The 17749-nt window shown below is 47.7% G+C and overlaps 1 protein-coding gene and 1 long non-coding RNA gene across 6 annotated transcripts in view; one reads left to right on the top strand and one right to left on the bottom strand.

Annotated features, from left to right (window-relative positions):
* The window catches only part of SLC25A17 (solute carrier family 25 member 17), a 34655-nt gene extending 20348 nt beyond the window's left edge, over window positions 1-14307 (bottom strand). For 2 of the 5 annotated variants that reach the window (XM_056797402.1, XM_007502566.3), the window contains exon 1: window positions 14112-14307. In XM_056797402.1, coding sequence (XP_056653380.1) covers window positions 14112-14307 — 196 coding nt within the window. Of the gene's footprint in view, window positions 1-14016; window positions 14057-14111 lie in introns of those variants that run through there. The other 3 variants (XM_056797404.1, XM_007502567.2, XM_056797403.1) reach the window with 2 other exon arrangements.
* LOC103098202 (uncharacterized) lies at window positions 14301-17555 on the top strand. Its single transcript, XR_472227.3, has 2 exons — window positions 14301-14436; window positions 15735-17555. It is a non-coding gene; the product is annotated as an uncharacterized LOC103098202 (long non-coding RNA).
* The last annotated feature ends 194 nt before the right edge of the window (window positions 17556-17749 follow it).

The raw sequence follows: 17749 nt of genomic DNA on the forward strand, positions 1-17749 counted from the left end.
AGTTGTGGGTGGAAAGGTGGCACAACAGGTGGCCCTGCATTTGGAGTCAGGGAGAGCCAAGTTTAAATCTCGTCCCAGAGAAGACTTACTAACTGCATGACCTGAGGCAAGCCAATTAGCCTCTTGGTCTCAATGTTTTCTTCTGTAAAATGGAGCACCAATCTCTGAGGATAGAAAGTGAACTAAGCTATGTAAAGCATTTAGGAAGCCTCAAGGCACTCTACAAAAGCTAAAAGGGCTCACAGGAAGATCTCTGGACATAATTGTGAAATCACTAGTAATCCTGGAGAGTAGCTTCAGGGGTGGTGAGGCCAGAAGCTAGGGTAAGACCTACCTCCCCAGGGAGCATAAGGGGTCATTAAGAGAAAAAGCATCAATGCATTAGTACTGGGGAGCCCTGGGATCTGCTGGCTCAGATGGTCAAAACCCCCATCTAAGCCTGAGGTTTCTTGTCTGCTGTCTGTCTGTAATAAATAATATATGAATGGCACAGGGTCATGAAGATCAAATGAGATCACCGCTAGAAAGAGCTTCCCTATTGGTCAGTGAACCATTTCCCCCTTGGTCATCCTTGTATTCCCATAAACGGAAATTCTTGGCCTGAGACAGGTGATAAGGAAACCCTTCTCGATCCTGGAGACTTGCCACCGATCTGATTCAGTCCCTTGTTTTTGCTTCAATTTTTTTTCTGTTGCACAAGGTTAGATCTGGTGGGCTGAGGGCACAGTTAAAGGCCTGTGACGTGAGTGTAAAAGCAAAAGGGAATAATAGAACATTTTTCTAAAATCTGCAAAAAGTCTGGCTGACTTCCCAAAGATAATTCAGCTTGTTCCCCCTCTTAAGTGGGGATCTCTAAAAGGGTTGGTGGGGAAACAAAAGGGCACACACTCTTTTAATAATAAAAATCATGGCCCTTTAGTCTAGGAAGAAGTTTGGGGTTACGGACTAGGTTACCTTCCAAAGACGAATCCAACTGGCTCTCTGCCTCAATCCCTGGCATACCGGTTCATCATCCAGGGATACCTCATGGCCCAACAGCCCTGCCCTAGACCAGACATTGGCCAAACTCTTCCAGAAAGATTATAGAAAGAAGGTTTTGCAATGTCTCAGGCCTCAGGGCAACTGGCACAATTTCCTTCACAACCTGGATCTCAGGAAAGTCTCACCATCAATCAGGAATTCCTTTCCTGCACCAATGGCAGATGCCTTTGGCCAACCAATGTCTTCTCCATTTTATGCCTCACTCGATAGTAATAATGAAGGGGCCAAACAAAAACAAAGTTGCATGTGCAATTACTTACGACTGTGCCACATGCAAGGGAGCCATTCTGTTAGAGGAAGGCCTTTCCCCGTTGTCTCTTCTGTGAATGTGAGACCTAGAGGGCAGGGCCATTTTCGAGCTGCTTCTTTTGAACTTCAACATTTAGCTCAGTATTAAATGCCTGCAGACTGTGCTATTAAATCAATGAACAATAAGAACCAGAGGAACTTGTATTGTCTAGTCTTCTCAGGTAATTTTGACTATAAAGCTGCGCTCTTCTCACCTTGTCATCAGGTGCCTCTGAAGTGTGTGTTATTATTATTATTATAATAAAGCATCCCCAGATAGGAAAATGGGGACATGGATTTAGCAGTCATCTTTGGGGGGGAGGGGAATCAGCTTTTGAGGATCCTCTTCCATTATCTTCTTCTTGAAAACCAATCCCTCAATGCCCTCGAGGTCACCACCAGCGAAAGCTGACTCTGGGCCCCATGAAAAAGCAACTTGATGGCATTTGGGCCCAAAGTCTGGGCTTTCAATCTCAACTTTGCCACAGAACTACCTGATCTCCCCAGGCTACATTGGGCTGGTGCTCCTGGAAGAAGTTAAGTCAGAAGAGTCGGAGGACTGGGCAACTTCAATAGCTTCATCCTTTGGGGTCTGGAGGCGCCCCCAAGTTCAAATGGCAGGGTACACGGAGCCCTGACCTGGTCCAGCCTGGCTGCTGCCATCCATGCACCTGTGGCCAATGATGAGGACTGAGGTGGTGGCAGCTCTGGAGCCCCAAGTCTGTGCCCCTCCTCCTCCCTCCAATAAAGAGTCTGGCTGAAAAAAAGAGACTGGGCCAGTCTTGGAGCTTCGCTTTCCTCAACTGTAAGGAGAAGGGGAGGTGGACTTTGAGGTCCTTACCAGGACTGAGTCAATGACCCCACCTTATGGAGAAATAAATGAGGAAGGTTTGAAAGGTAAGGAATTCAATTCCCAACTCTCTCCTAACCCCAAGTCTGGGGGGGAGGGAGAGAGAGTGTTCTTCTCCTCCTCCTCTACCAAGCTACCGCAATGAAATCTCATTTGGAGAGTTCTGAAAAGCTCTGAAATTTGAAATTAGATTTTGTTTAAGTAAATGACTGAAGAGAAGAGCACAGATTCTTGGCTCAAGGCAGCTAAGACCAAGTGCCATTTTCTGGGGTTGGGCTAAAATAACTCCTCATTTCCACTGAAAATATGAAACTGGCTATTTTTCAACAAATGTCAATAAGAGCAAGAGAGCACAGAACTCTATTGAATTTTATTTATTTTATATTTATTTATTTATCAGAATTTTATTGAGTTATTGCCAAAGTTTTAAAGGCAAAAAAAAAAGACATTCAACAAATATTTTTTAAAGCTCTCTCAAGGCAGGTAGGTGGTTCAGTGGATAGAAAGCCAGGCCTGGAGATGGTAGGTTCTGGGTTCAAATGTGAGCCCAGACTCTTCCTAGCTGGGTGACTGTGGGTAAATCACTTAATTCCAACTTATTTACTGCTCTTTTGCCTTTGAACTCACAATTAATACCAATTCTAAGACAGAAGGGAAGGGTTTAAGAAAACATTTCTCCTCAAGGTCTGGAGAAGTGCTCTGACTTAGTCCACTGGGCCCTCACTGCTATTAGGCAATCCCACTATCCATCCATAACAACTTGATCCTACTCTCTACAGTGGCTCTTGCAAACCTTTTCAACCCTCCTCAAATGTCCCATGTACCTCCCACCCCTAGCTGAGAACTTTGCCTCAGACTTTACTGGGGAAAAAATGGGTGTTATTCATAGTGAGCTCTCTTCTCTCCCCTCCTTCAGCCTAAGCCTTGTACCTGTTCAAATGATCTCATTCCATCCTTTCTCCTCCACTAGACTGCTCCATGCCATCCCCACTCTGTCACTCATTCATTCTCTCCTTCCCTTCTGCCTACAAACATACCCATGTCTCTTCCATTCTGAAAAAAACTCTACCATGATCATTCTGTCTCTGCTATTATATCTCTTCTGCCTGAATACACCAAGTACCTCCACTTTCTCACCCATCAATCTCTTCTTAAGTTCTGAAATCCCACTGAAGCTGCTCTCCCCAAAGTTACTAATGGTCTCTTTGCTGTCAGATCCACTGGCCTTTTCTCACTCCTCACTGTCCTTGGCCTCCCACCCTGGTGATCATTCTCTCCTCCTTGACACTCTCCTGTCTTAGTTTTCAGGCCCCTCAGTTTTGTTCCCATTTCTCTGACTGCACCTCTCTGCCTACTCTGCTTCCAGAAGGTTCCTCCAGAGTTATCTCAGGTCTTCTTCTCTTCTCCCTCTAGACAACTTCGCTGGGTGATCTCATCACCATGAATTTAACCTAATTATTGTCCCAACACCATGATTGTCAAATCTACCCATTGTGCCTGAAACCTTTTCTAACCAACTACCTTTTAGACACCTCAAGTAGACATCGAAGAGATATCTCAAATCTTAAACTCAAGGTGTCCAAAACAGAACGTATCTTCCCTCTTTTCCCTCCCCTCTATTCCCTATTACTCTTGAGAGCAACCCTGCCACTCGAGTCATCCTGGTCTGACACTTTAAATCCAGTCTGTTGCCAAAGCCTTTACTTTACCTTTGCTGCAGCTCTCAATTCTGTCCCTTTCTCTCCTCTGATTCTGCTTCCATCCGTGGTGCAAAACCTCATCAACTCTCACCTGGACCACTACACTAGCAGGTCGGACCGTGTCACCTCCCTACTCAACAAACTCCAGTGACTCCCTATCAACTCCAGGAGCAAATATAGACTCCTCGGCTCCGCAATCAAAGCCCTTCAGATCCTCGCCCCCTTCTACTATCATATTCTTCTCATATCTTACTCCCCAATATGTACTCTGGCCTCCTGGCTACTCCATGAATAAGACACTCCATGCCTCTTTTACTGGCTATCTCCCATGCCTGGATCACTCTTTCTCCTCCTCATCTTCTGACTTCCTTCAAGTTCCAGCTAAGATGCCATCTTCTTCTATTTCCTATTTATCCTGTCTATAGCTTGTTTGTACATACTTGTTTGTTGTCTCTCCCCTCCCCCAGGAGATGTGAGTTCCCTGAGGACAAAGTCTGGCCTTTGCCTCTTTTTGTATTCCAGAACTTATCATGGTGGCTGGCACATGGTAGGCGCCCAATAAATGCTTATTGATTAAATTCCATTGAGATTATACAGCTAACAAGATAGGTCATCAGGAATCACAGCAAGAGTCTGGGGAGGAAGGTCAGAGGAAGACTGAACCCTAAATAAGTCATTCTAGCACACAAATGTTCCTGGAGATCAAAGTGAAACCCAGCCCAACTCTGGTGACAGATAAGGAAGGTGACAACAGAGGTCAAAGTCATTCATGATGGCAAATCCACGTGAGACTCTTAAAGAGGAGAAAGCTGATATACCCTGGTGAGCGTGCCCAGCTCTGTAAGTTAATTCCTTGAAGTTCTGGGCTACTAATTCTTATTCCACTCCTGGATAAGTCAGTGACGGAAAAAGAAAACCCTTGCCAAAGAGCACCGAGCTTTTAAAATGATTTTCAGAAAACCAGAGCCAGCAAGGAACAGAGTAGGGAAAAACCTAGGACAGCTGTGCTCATACCTATTGGGAGGAGAAAGGGGGTATATTAAGCTCAAGTGAAAATACAGACATTTTTTAATGGAAAAAAAAAGTAACGATGAGTAAGAAAGCACTGATTAGATATATGCTACATAGGTGAACCAAGTCAGCTTTGGTGTAGAAAAGACATCCAAGCCAATGGTTTGGTCTAGCCAAAAGAACACTAACTCTGGAGCTGGAGGAGACTCGGCCTCAAAGCCCACCTCTTGGGGAGATTCCTAAACCTGTGTGACCTCTTTCTTCTGAATCTCAGATCGGCTTCTATAAAACAACAGGAATGGATGGGATCATCTCTGCAGGCCCTTTCAGCCATAAATCTCTGATCCCAATTGGAAAGATTACTTGACTAACAGGCTGGAGACCCAGGTGCTTGTTCTGTTTTTGCTACCAATGATCTGATCTTGTACTACTGTGATCCTCTGTAGGCCTCATCTATAAAGAGAGGATAGAGAGCAACATTCGTGTTTACTGACTTGACTTTTTTCAAGACTGTAATAAAAAAGACAAATTTAAAATAAGTCAAGAAAATGAAGGAACTGGATTAGAAAACAGCCAATGTTCCGCTTTAGCTCCAAAATTTATGAAGTTCTCCAGGTAAAGTAGGGAGCAGGGCTACAAGCCTTTCTCCAATAGGAAATCTGTGATTCCATGCAATATTTAATGCTACTTCTTTTCTAAGACTGAGAAATGAAGACACTAGTCCACACCGGCTTACCCACAAAGAGGGGCAGGGCTCCTTCCTGTGAGAACACAAGCCCCCAAGAATCACATCTTCGATATTGAGTCCTTGGATTATCCTGAAGGAACCCATTCCAGTTACAGACAGCTGTTAAGGAAATGTTTCCTTCTATTAAGCAACACTGTTCTACTGAACTGCCACCCACTTGTTCCACTGGTCCTGTCCCCTCGGGCCCAAGTAGAACTAGTCTGACAAGATGATGACATCCCTTCAGATATGCAAGCTAACAGTCAGGTTTCCACCTAGGGCTTCTCTTCTTTAACAGTTCGATCAATGACCTGATTAAAGGGCTGTCTGGTGGAGAAGAATCCCAAAGGGCAAAGTGAGGAGCACAAAACGATTGCACCTGAATCTTCAAAAGCTCTTGCTGACTGGAGAAAACACCAACCCCTTAAGGACTCCAACTTCCTGGTTCCAAACTACTTTCCCAGTACTCCCCTCCATGCATGCTAGGTTCCAGCCTCCTTGGAGCTCCCATGCCATACCTGGGATGCATTTCCTCCTCAATTCTAGCTGGGAAATTCCTCATCACCTTCAAAGCTTCGCTGCAGCACGGCCAATTTCTCTCTGAAGTCTTCCTTGCCCCAACCAATAAAACCTCTCTACTGCATACACTTGAAGAACTGTTAGCAAAGTTATTTAGTAAGATGGCCTAGTAATAACAGCAGCAGCTACAAAGCAATCCTTCCCCCCCCCCACAAGCCTCAAGCAAATAGCCCCCCAAATACACAGGATCTGTGGGAAGAATGGGCATAAACTCAGAACACAATCATAAGGAAGTACAGGTCTGGATACTGACTGCTTTACTGCAGACACTTTCAACCTTGGTCTGATAGAGGAGTTTGTTTTGCTGAACACCTTCCTTAGCATTGGGGAGGGATAGACTGGATATCAACAAAAAGCTTATGTCTTCTCCCATCTCCAATTTTCTAGAACCCATTGCCTAAATTAGACCTCTCCATTGGTCCAATCATTCCTGCTCTGGATTGTACTTATTTGTGTTCATGATTTGTCCCCACTTAGCAGGGAACAGGCGCATTTTTCATCTTCCTATGCCCAGCGCCAAATGCATGTAGCAGGAGGCTGTAAAGAAACGTTTGGCAAATGGAAGGGAAGACACTCCCAATTTTTATCCCGAGTCACATCAAGTCTTCTTAGCCAGATTGCTTCTAAACATACAACTCATTGCTTAGCAAGCAATGGTACAAAGGGCAGCGCCGGGCCCACCAAAGCTGGAGCCACCAGGTCAGAGACCAGTGGAGTTGGTTCCTTTGTTGCAAACTCTATTTATTAAGGAAGAACCAAGTTCTCAACTGTTTTCTTAGCTGATCACATTGAGGGTGGACACCCCTCATCTCTCCTGCTCCACTTAATAGGAACTGCTCTCTAGCTGGGTCTCAACTAATTGCAAAACCCTGAAATGTGTCTACCAGTCCTGTCTCAATTTCCCTACCTGTAAATTGGAATGTCACTGACTATCCACTCCAGTGAAGTTTTGAGGATCAAAGGTTACACTAAACTCATCAAGCAGCACTACTGGAACGAGATGACACTGAATCAGAGGCCCTGGGTCCTAGTGCTGGCTTGTTATCATTTCCTTCTCTGCTCCCACCTACTGCATTGCAATACCAATTATTTCACTCTGTGAAATAAGTCTTAGATATATAAAACCATGCTTTGAGGAAAAAACCAAGTTCTCTAATTTGTTTGTGGAGAAAAGGATTCAATATTTCTGTTTTCAGAAAAGTTATTTTGTATTTTGTTTTCTATTCAAAAAGCATTTTGTTTAAAAAAAAAAAAAAGGGTGGAAGACAACTGGTACCTGGAACTTGTACCCAATTCAATTTTAGCACACATAAAATGAATTTTTAAAAATAAGCAATCTTCCCCCAAAGAGCCCTGAAAATCAAGAGCTAATGTACTTCTCTGAGGGCAGAGATTGCTTTTTGCCTGGCACAAAATAAGGAAAGGCATCTTGTGAGAGTAAATGGGCACATTTCAGACCAAGGCAAAATTATTCACTCCACCATCAACCAAATAGTCTGTCATGCACAGGGCCTTTAATGTGGAAAAAGCACAAGTCTACTGGATTTCACGGAGTTGATTAAGTGTTCCATATCCCCTATCTGCTTGTGGCCATGCAAGTACTTGGGCCAACAAGGAGCTGTGAGGTTTTCCTGGAGGAGAGAGGCATCAACAATATGAGAAGGTAGGGCAGAAATCAAATAGAAATGTCGAGCATTTCCAAGGAATTTCCACACTGGCTGATGACTTTTGGGCAAGGGTTGAAAGAGAGGCTGGAGATTTCCACAGGTAGGCACGGGAGGGCTTTCATTCTGGGTCAGAAGATGGCCTAAGCAAAAGGATGAGATGATCATGGACTGGAGAAGTTCAAGAAGCAGCCGGAAACACTCAACTCCAAATTGCCCACCCCAACTGGGGCTTTACAATGACAGCTTGCCTATGAATGTGAGCAAGGTCTTCTGCTAGGCAGCATACAGGCCTAGCTCTAAAGGAATTAGAGAAGAGGTGCAAAGTATGGTGAGAAACTCGAGAAAGGGGAAATCGTTTTCACCTGGGGACAGGAGGCAATGAGGAAGGCTTAGGAAAGACTTCCAGAAGGACAATGGGGGTGTCTAAGTTTGATTTCTTTTTTAGACTTTAGCCTCTGTCTTAGCATCAGTCTTAAGACAAAGGTGCTCCCAGGGCTAGGCAATCAGGGTTAAGTGACTTACCCAGGGTGGCACCCTTCCCCTTCCAAGGAGAAACATCATCAAAGTGGAAGGCACAGACTTCGGCCACCAGTTGGATATAGTAAGAAAAGCCAACAGAGCTCTAGGGCTTGTAGGGAACTCGGGCCTATACCCCCATTTTACAGATAAATGAGAGACAGAGGCTTGAGGGGAGAGTGACTTGGTTCAGATCCATAGGTGGTATTTAAGCACTGTAAGTGGGATTAAAGCCCATAACCTGCCTCCAGAGCCAATGTGCTTCTTTTCCACTCTACCATGCTGACTTCAACATGAGGCAAGTTTGAGGGGAAAGGCCAATTCCACTCTGGACACATAACAGGGAGAGATGTTTGGTAAAGCCAGAAAACTCTTTTGAGTCTTCAATTCGGGGAAAAAGATGAAAGCTGGACATGTTTGGCACAAGCCTTCTCTGGGCAAAGCCAGGCATGCAGAGGCAGGTCCTGTTTTCAACATCAAACAACATAGAGGGAACAGGCCTGCATTTAAGAGTTCAGATTCTCAAGTTTACCGTAACACTGTTTCATTGGCCATTCACTTACTGTCTCTGGCCTCCATTTCTGCATCTGTAAAGGAGGAGAGAAGTGGGGATGGATGTGGTTTCTAAGGCCCTTTTCTGCTCTAAATCAGATGCTTCCCGGAGGCAAATGATGAGAGGCAGGAACCTGGTAGGAGGCAGGTAAATCATGCTCCTTACCCATGAAGGTCAGGGGAGATGGTTTCCACAGGCCAGAGCTAAAATGTATCCTGAAAGTTACTGATTAACATCATCATCATCATCATCATCCCAAAGTCTGCTCTGATGTCGAAATGAAGGATTTCTCAGCCTCCAATAACCTAAGGCCCTTGTGGCATTAGAACCTAGTGTAGAAAAACCAAACTCGTCTAGGTGAAATGCCTTTTAAATTCCTAATTTGTACTTAAGCAAATTCTTAGTCTTTGAGTCAAGGCAAGAGACCCAAATAGGTAAGGATGTGCCCGGATGAAGCATTTGCTTCCCTGAAGTCTTCAGGACTAGATGAGGCTCCTGGACTAAGTAAGGGATTTCATCCCATCGTCCTCAGTCTCTAAGCTCCCCCTAAGCCGTTCTCGATCCCCACTGCACAGCATCCCAGGTTGCTAACACAGTATCACTGGTGAGTGTCAAAAACCTCAAAATAAAGCACACACACAAAAGGCATTTCAGTGCATTTTATAGTCATCTATTTACAAGATATGCCCTTCCCTAGGCAGCAGGAGCCAATGGTACCAAGAGGCAGGCTTGGGTGTCGGGCAGAGACTCAAGGCTGCTGCCTGCACCGGTGAGAGCGCTACCCAAACGTGGGGATTCCATGCTGCTCTCTACATGGCACATGCTTTTCCTCAAACTGATCCAACTTGTATAAACATACCAAATGGTCTTTCCAAAAAGCTGAGAGAAATCTGGTCTCTCTGAACACCAATATAGGAAAGCTATCTCCAAATGTCCAAGGGGCTGGTATGGAGAAGAGGAAATGGTGTCGGGCCTGGAGGGCAGAGGTGGTAAGGTGGGCAGCAGGGTGAGCTAGGGCCAACCAGAGAGGACTTCCTGCTGCCTAGGGAGGTAGTGAGTACCTCAAGTAGGAGGTCTGCAAGCAAAAGCCAGCTGGCCATTTGTCAGGGAGGTAAAGGGGACTCATGGTCAGATGCGGCGGATGAGATGACCTCCGATGTCCCTTTCCACCCTAAGCTTCTGGGGCATACATACGTGTCTATCTGCTGTGAGACTCTGGACAGTGAGTTCCTCAATGAGGGCAGAATTGTCCTCTTTTCTAACTGTCTCCTGCCTGGCACTCGGCATTTGATAAAGGCTCGTTCATTCCTTCATCCTGTATGTAGTCCAACAAAGTCACAAGGCCCAAAAGGTTCTTTCAAAGAAAAATCCTTTGGGTAGACACCACAAGGCCACACTCACTACCAGTCTGGCAAGCTGACCTGCTAATACAATCCTCCAGGTTCCACGACAGCTTTAGGACGTGTAATAAAAACCCTGCTACTATCTCCCAGCTCCATCTTCCCTGTCACCCAGGGAGGGATTCAGTTGGGACTTTGCTGAGGAATAGATGTCGTCCATATAGACTTTGTTTAAGGCGTGAAGACGTGGGAGCATAGCTCTTCTATGTGAGGGAGAAAAGAGGCAAAACTGCCCCTCCTCAGGGTAGGTGTGTTCTAGGGGCAGGTAGGGGTGCCCCAGGGGGGAGGACAGGAGGCTAAAGCAATGCATTTTATTATTTGCTCCCAGACATGCTTAAGAGTCTTATTTTTTAATGGGGGAAATAAGATCACACGGACACCAATGGTTTGAGCTACATAAAGCTAAGGAAAGTAGTATATTATATAAGGAGGCAGGGATTATATTGGGAGAAAAGGCTGCATTAGGAAAGGGTCATCTGTTGGGAGAAACAGGAGAAATCTTGTTCCAAAGAGCTCAGAAGGCCCCCCTGCAAGTCCCACCTGCCCTCAGACCCAAGGGGAAGCAGACCAGGAACCTGAACCAAGGACCACAGGGAGATCTTACCCTCTGCCCCCAGCCCAGCCCAGCCCCAGCAACATTCAGAGAAGCAAGCAAGTCTTTTGGAGACACAGCGACCACCTGCCTCTGGGAGTGCTGCAGCCAGAGGCCCTAAGAAAGCCCAGAAAAAAGGTTCTTACCCTCTGGGTGACCATCATAAATGGATCTGGTTCAATCCATGGAAATGACACCATTTGCCTTGCTGCTGCCTGAGATCCACTGGGTCTACCCTGCAGCTGAAGTCCTGGAGGGCAGGGGCTTTTACTTGTCTATTTGTATCCCCAGAGTAAACTCTCACTAATCACTCACTCACTGGAACACCAACAATACTTACATCACTTCATCACCAGGCCCCTTCCCTCCCATCCTTTCCACCCCCCTGCACCCCTCATCTGCAAGGGCCCCCTCCATGCTCCATCAGTCCAGATTCTACCATTCTTCCAGAAGGGGCAGGCTTCCTCGATGTCCCCCAATGAAACATCTTTCTTCTTCCTCTGAAATCCCACAGCCCTTGGTGCCCCTCTTTCTAACTCCCCTACCAGGCAGTAGCACGAAGCAGAGGCCCCAAGCCAGCACAGGGCACAGCATACAGTAGGTGCCCAATACGTGTTCCTTGTAAGAATTCTAAATTGTGATGGGGTGGGGGAGAGATTGGTTTTTACAGGCGTTGATGTTCCTTCCAACTTGAAGTCTATGATTTTCAGGAACTTGAAGTTCAATCCTAGGTCGAATTACTGGGTCCTCAACCTGAGATGGCCTGCCTAAGAACTGAAGTGAGTCTCGATTCTGAAGGCAGAGGGGAACCCAAAAGAAACCCAAAAGGTGGCCCCAGAGCTTTCCATCTAGGTGCACGCGTGATAAAAGGGAGACTCCCCAAACACACACACCCAGGAGGACTGGGTTTGTCTATATTGGAGCTTAGAAGTGGTATGGGGAAGGGGCTGTAGGAATAATCAGGGTATGTTCCATCATGGAATGCTTCTCTTGAGCCATGTTTTGAAGGAGGAGGGCAACAGGGACTGGTGAAGAAGAAGACCGGAAAATGAGGTCTGTGAGATTTTAGGAGAAAGGGCAGATGTTGGCAGTCAAGAGAGAACCATGAACATTCTGAGGCAAGGGAGCAGCATAAGGATCAGCACTCCAAAAAGGCTAGTTCCATGGCTAGCAATTACATAAAGGTCTGGGAAGAGCAGGGATATGGGTGGGGAACAGCAGTGCTCAGGAGGCCTTCACCACAGTGACAGCCATGGAGGAAAATAAGGGCAGAACCAAGATGTACCCAAGCAAAAGGGCATGACGTGTTAAACAGATCAAATGCGGTGAAATGAAGAGAAAGAGAACAGAGATTATAAACTGGAGGAACCAGAAAAACAGATATGCTGAAGGCTGGGATGGGAGTTTCCAGGAAAGGAGGTGTGGGAGTCAGGGGTGAATTTGTCCAATCAGCAGGGATGTGACCAGATTAATTCAAGCCAGAACCCTAGATCTAGTTAATTCCATCCCAAGACAGGTGTGATTTGAAGCCAGTGAGGAGGGAGGGCCATATGACCCAAGGGATGCCACCAGCCCTGATGGGGGAATATACAGGGAGGATTTCAGCTGTCCCAAATGGGGGAGTTCCTCAGCTCTACCAGAAGCCATCTCCTCTAAGAAAACTGGGCAGAAGCTGTGTGCTCTCTCCATCCCTCCCTTCCACCTCCATTTTCCTTGTACCATTCTCATTGCTTATTTGCATGCCCCACCAGCAGAAGGAAGTTCCTTGAGGGCAGGGACTGCTAAGTTTTGTCTATGGATTCCAAGTGTCAGGCATGAGAACTGGCACATAAAAGATAGTTCATAGTCTCTTCTCTATGGAAATCCAATCTTTCATGTAACTTTTGGTTGAAATGAATTGTGGGTAGGGGAAGGGGTGTTCCAAAGATCATAAACTTAAAGCTGGCAGGGACCTCAAGGGCCACCCATCAAGTCTAATCCCCCCATTTACAGAGGGAGAAGCTGAGACAGAGTGGTGAAATTACACAAGTTGTACAAGGCCCCAGAGGTGTTAAGTGGCAGAGGTTGAATTCAAACCCAAGCCCTCTGGCTCCAGATCCAGTGCCCCTTCCACCAAACACTGCTAGTAAAGAAGATTTCAGCATTGTGTCAGGTCAGGGTTAGGCCAGAAGAGCTCGAGCTTCCTTCCACTCCTAATTCCTCTGACTTCAGCCCCACAGGGAAGCTGTGTTTTTCTATGGCTGCCTTAGGGAGTCTCTGAACTAAACATTCTGAAGGTCTCCAGGAGCCAAAGGCAGAGAGCTTCAAGAAAGAGAGCAAATGGGGCAGCTAGGTTGCACCGTGGCTAGAGGGCCAAGCCTGGAGTCAGGAGGTCCTAGGTTCCAATTTGACCCCAGGCACTTCCTCTCTGTGTGACCTTGGACTATTCACTTGACCCCATTCGCCCAGCCCTGGCTCTTCACAGCTGGAGTCCATAGTTAGTACTGACTATAAGAAGAAAGGGAAGGATTGAAAGAAAGGGAGTCACCAAGGGCAGACAATCCAGAGGGTGGGGAAGGCTCTTCACAAAAGGAGGCACCTGCCCATTCCGACCACATAGTCACCAGCCATCTCCCCGAGGGGTGAGGGAACCATTAAAATCTGCTTAGAGTCGGCCAATAAGCGCCAAGGAGGCCGCCTGTCTGCCCCTTGCCTCTGCCCGGCAATGCCATCCTGGCTTCTTCCCTTTGGCCTCAAAAGGAGTGGGATCTGGGTTCAAATCCCGATCCCTTCGGTGGCCAGGGTGTTGTTCGGAACCACAAGACCCCGGTCCTGTTTGGAGGTCCGAGCCAGTCCCTTCGCCTCAGTTTCCTCTTCGGTCAAATGGGCCCGGCCTCCACGCCGAGCCCTTCCCTCCCAGCAGCGCTTCTGAGCCTCTTCCTAGTGGGAGGCGTCGTTCACTCTCCCATTAGGGGGTTCTTTCTCAAAGGCCCAGGCTGATGCCAGACTTTACCCCTTTGGGTTTATCCCCTAGGCACCTAGCAATGCAGGTCCTTCCCCGTCTCTCCCCAAAGGCCCAGGGGCTAGAGGACCCCCGTGCCCCACGAACTCACGCTCTTACATCCGGGAACCCCGAGTGCCACTCCGCTCCCCCGCCCCCCACATCCGGGCGCCCCCGGGCCGCCCGCGCGCCCCGCCCCCTCCTCACCACAGCGCCTGCCACGGCGTGGACCAGGCTCTCGTAAGACAGCACGGCGGCCATGGATTCGGCTCCCGTCCGCTCCAAGGGACGCTTCGGACGCCGCGCCCCGGACGGGAGGCGCAAGAGGGAGCGAAGCAGCTGCCAGACCAGCGTCGAGATCCCAGCGTCCGCAAACCCCGCCCCCGCCGCCGGCCTCCGCCATGGCAACCACTTCCGGGTCGCTCGCCGTCGCGGAGGAAGAAGGCGTGGCCAAATGGGCGAGGCCTCGGGGGAGCCAATCCGAGGTCAGCAGCGCGGGCTCGCCCGCGGACACCTGGAGCATGCGCACTAGGTGATTCTCTTTCGCCGTTTCGAGACGCCCCTCCGCTTCTTCCACTTTCTTCCTTTTAGCGCTTCTGGGCTCCTCTTCCCTCTAGAGTGGTCGGTGACGCCCGACCCGACCCTGCCCTGCCCCCCCATTACTCCCTCGGTTACCACCTTGACAATCGAGAAAGTAAAGCGGGCAGTGCCCCGTTCTGCACCTGCAGCTCCCCGTAGAAGCTTGGGGGGTGGGGAGGGCGTGGGGTCCCCAAGGCTTTGTGCAGTCTCTGCAGGCGTCCCAAGACGAGGCGGCAGTGATCGGCACTGATTGAGCGCCGGGGGTGCCCGCTTAGCACAGGGCCCCCAGGGAGGCGTCAGCAGCACTCCTGTGCACAGAGCTTCCTAAGGGTTTGTTGGCTAGGACGGCCGCCCAAGGGGGTCAGCAGTCCGCATAGCACAGGGGCGCCCGGGGTCCTCCAGGGGATCAGCAGCCAGCTTAGTATAAGGGCCGCCGCCCCAGTGTGTGCGTGTGTCACTCTAGGTGAATGCCGAGTTTCCGATTGTGGATTGCTAGTGCTTCCATTGACATTGCTCCTGGCACAGGGGGGTCTGGGCTCTTCCCTGTTCCTTTTTCTTCCGTTTCCCCGCCGGGGGGCCCAGCAGTGCGCAACTAGGTCCTTGTGCCACTCTTGTCAAGTCTACGGGGCTGTCTGGCGACGGACTGTGGCACTCAGAACCTCGGAGACATGGAGCCCCACCAGAAGGGGGCTCCAGACAAGAAGGTGGCAGCTGGCGGACGCTGGCTCCTTTTTCTCCTGTTGTTAAAAACCCTTTGCAGGATGTCTCTGAATCCGGCTAAGGCGGTAGGAAAGCCAGCCAGTGTCTGAGGCCAGATTTGAGCCCAGGAGCGAGTCTCCAGGCCTGGCGCTCTACCCGTGTCCCGGTGCCTAACTTCCTGAAAATGTTGCTTACTCCTCCCGAGCTTACTTTCTCACAGGTCTCCTCGGCCTCCTGCAACCCGCAGCCAAAGCTGCTCCCCCAAAAGCTGACCCAATCCATTTTGCAGCATTGATTCTCCTGGGCCTCTCTTCCAGCTTCCTATACTAGTGCCCCCCCTCCCCCAGCCCAACTGGATTTTAGCCACCGTCTTCAGAAACATTACACTTTCCTGTTGTCCTCCTTCCTCCCATTCCTCCTGAGGGCTATCAAAGCCTGAATTCCCTAGCAATGGATCCCTTTCCTGCCCTTTTCTAGCCCCAATGGGAAGGAGGGTAGGTGCTGGTGCTCTGTAATTCTCTTTCCTCCTACCCTCTCTGCTTGCTCCCTCAGGTGCCCTCTGGGACATCCTCTGGCCTTTCCTTAAATGACTCAAGAAGGACCCATTTATTTTCAGCATTGACCTGACCTGCTTCTCTGACAAGTCCCTTTAAGTCAGAAATAAGGTTTAGAGGAGTACCTTACACCATACTGAACAAATTTAAAATGGACATGTGACCAAAAGCTGCTAGAATTAGAAAATTACAAGAGAAGCCATCATCTTCCATCCACCTACAGCAACAGAGAAGGCATAAAGGAGAGGCAATCACTGAAGCCTGAATGTCATTTTTATTATATGAAATTAACACGTTTTCTAAAAATAATAATGCAGCTGGGAAAATAGAAAAAAATTCTCAATATCTAACATCTGAGATTCTAGACAACTGGAAAGAAAAGACCACAAATTGTGGTCAAATGAAAGGATGTTTTCAAAAGAAGAATTCACGCCAATGCAAATCAGAACCACATCAGATGCAGCCAAGCAGTGAGAATCATAGGACCCCTTCAAGTTACTACCCTGTATTTGTGCTCCTTGACTAGTAAAAGCTGACTCCACTCCCTCTTTTTCACTCTCTCCCCAGTTTTTGTAACCTAATGTCGTGCTTCAGCTGAAAGCACTCTCCAACCATCTCTTACTAGACCCGTTATCTACTTGGCACCACAGAGAGTGCTAGATTTGGTCGTTGGGAAGACCTGAATTCAAATGCCACTAACTAGATATGGGACTTGAGCAAGACACAATCTTCCTCAGCCTGTTTCCTCATCTGCATAAAGGGGGCAAATGATAGCAGCTACCTCTCATCAGGGGAGGATAGAATTGGATTATTTGTAAAGCTCTTTGCAGGCTCTATGGCAACATTAAAGCCAGATGCTATTATGACCATATCCAAGCTTGGTCCATTACCAACTACTGACTGGACATCTCAAACTGAAATCTGTCTAAACTTCACTTTGTACCCCCAACTTTCCCAGCTACCCAACTGGTGATGTTCTGAAAGAAACTAGCAGGTACAAACCCTCTGAGCCAGCTGGATGTATTCTATCTCCAGAGGATCTTTGACAAAAAGATCCAGGATCCACGGAAATAACTGTAGGCTGACCTTTGGGGAGAGGCAAAGAACTAGAATAGAAACCACTGGGAAATAGACCAGCATCCCATGGTGTAAGAATGGTGGTACCCGGTACGGGGAACAACACTACATATAATCTGATGCAATGGAGAGAGAGCCAGGAAAACATTCCTGACTCCAGTGCAGATGGGAAGAACAAGAAAATAGCAACAATGCTTCCAAATCTGTTCTTCAATCAAAGAATTGGAAATTGAAGGGCTAACCATCCACTGGGGAATGTGGCATGGAGTGGTTATGGAATACTGAACAGGATGACTTCTTTAAGAACTGGAAGGATCTAGGTGAACTGATGTTGAGTGAAATAAGCAGAACCAGAACATTGGACACAGTAACAGCAATAGCATACGATGATCAACTGTGAAAGACTTGGCTAGGATTTATGATAGGGAATGCCATCCACCTTCAGAGAAAGAACCCGGGGAGTTGGATACAGATCACAGCAGACGATCGTTCACATTCGCTGATTTACGGTTTTATTTGGGGTTAGGTTTTATAGGAGTGTTCTCTTACAATGACCAATATGGAGGTATGGTTTGCATAATACATGTACAACCCAGATTCATTTACTTACCATCTCTTGAGAGGAGGAGGATGAAAGGGAGACACTTTGGATCTTATAATTTTGGAAAACGTGTTGAAAATTGCTATTACATGCAATTGGGAAAAGAAAATATCTTTGAATAAAAAAAAAGTCCATCATCAAGCTGGGTCTCCAGAGAGATGGAAGGAATTTCCCTCTGGCCCTTTGCAAGGTGGAGGTAGGGGGAGTAAGGGGGAGAATGGGAAGCCCTGCAGATCACATCACTTTTTTGTTACTTCGAGGAGTTCTTTGTCTTAAGGGATGGTTCTCTGGGAGAGGGAAGGGGACACGGTGGGAAATGTGGGGGATGTAAACTC

The sequence above is a fragment of the Monodelphis domestica genome, chromosome 5, assembly GCF_027887165.1.
Source record: "Monodelphis domestica isolate mMonDom1 chromosome 5, mMonDom1.pri, whole genome shotgun sequence".
NCBI lineage: Eukaryota > Metazoa > Chordata > Mammalia > Didelphimorphia > Didelphidae > Monodelphis > Monodelphis domestica.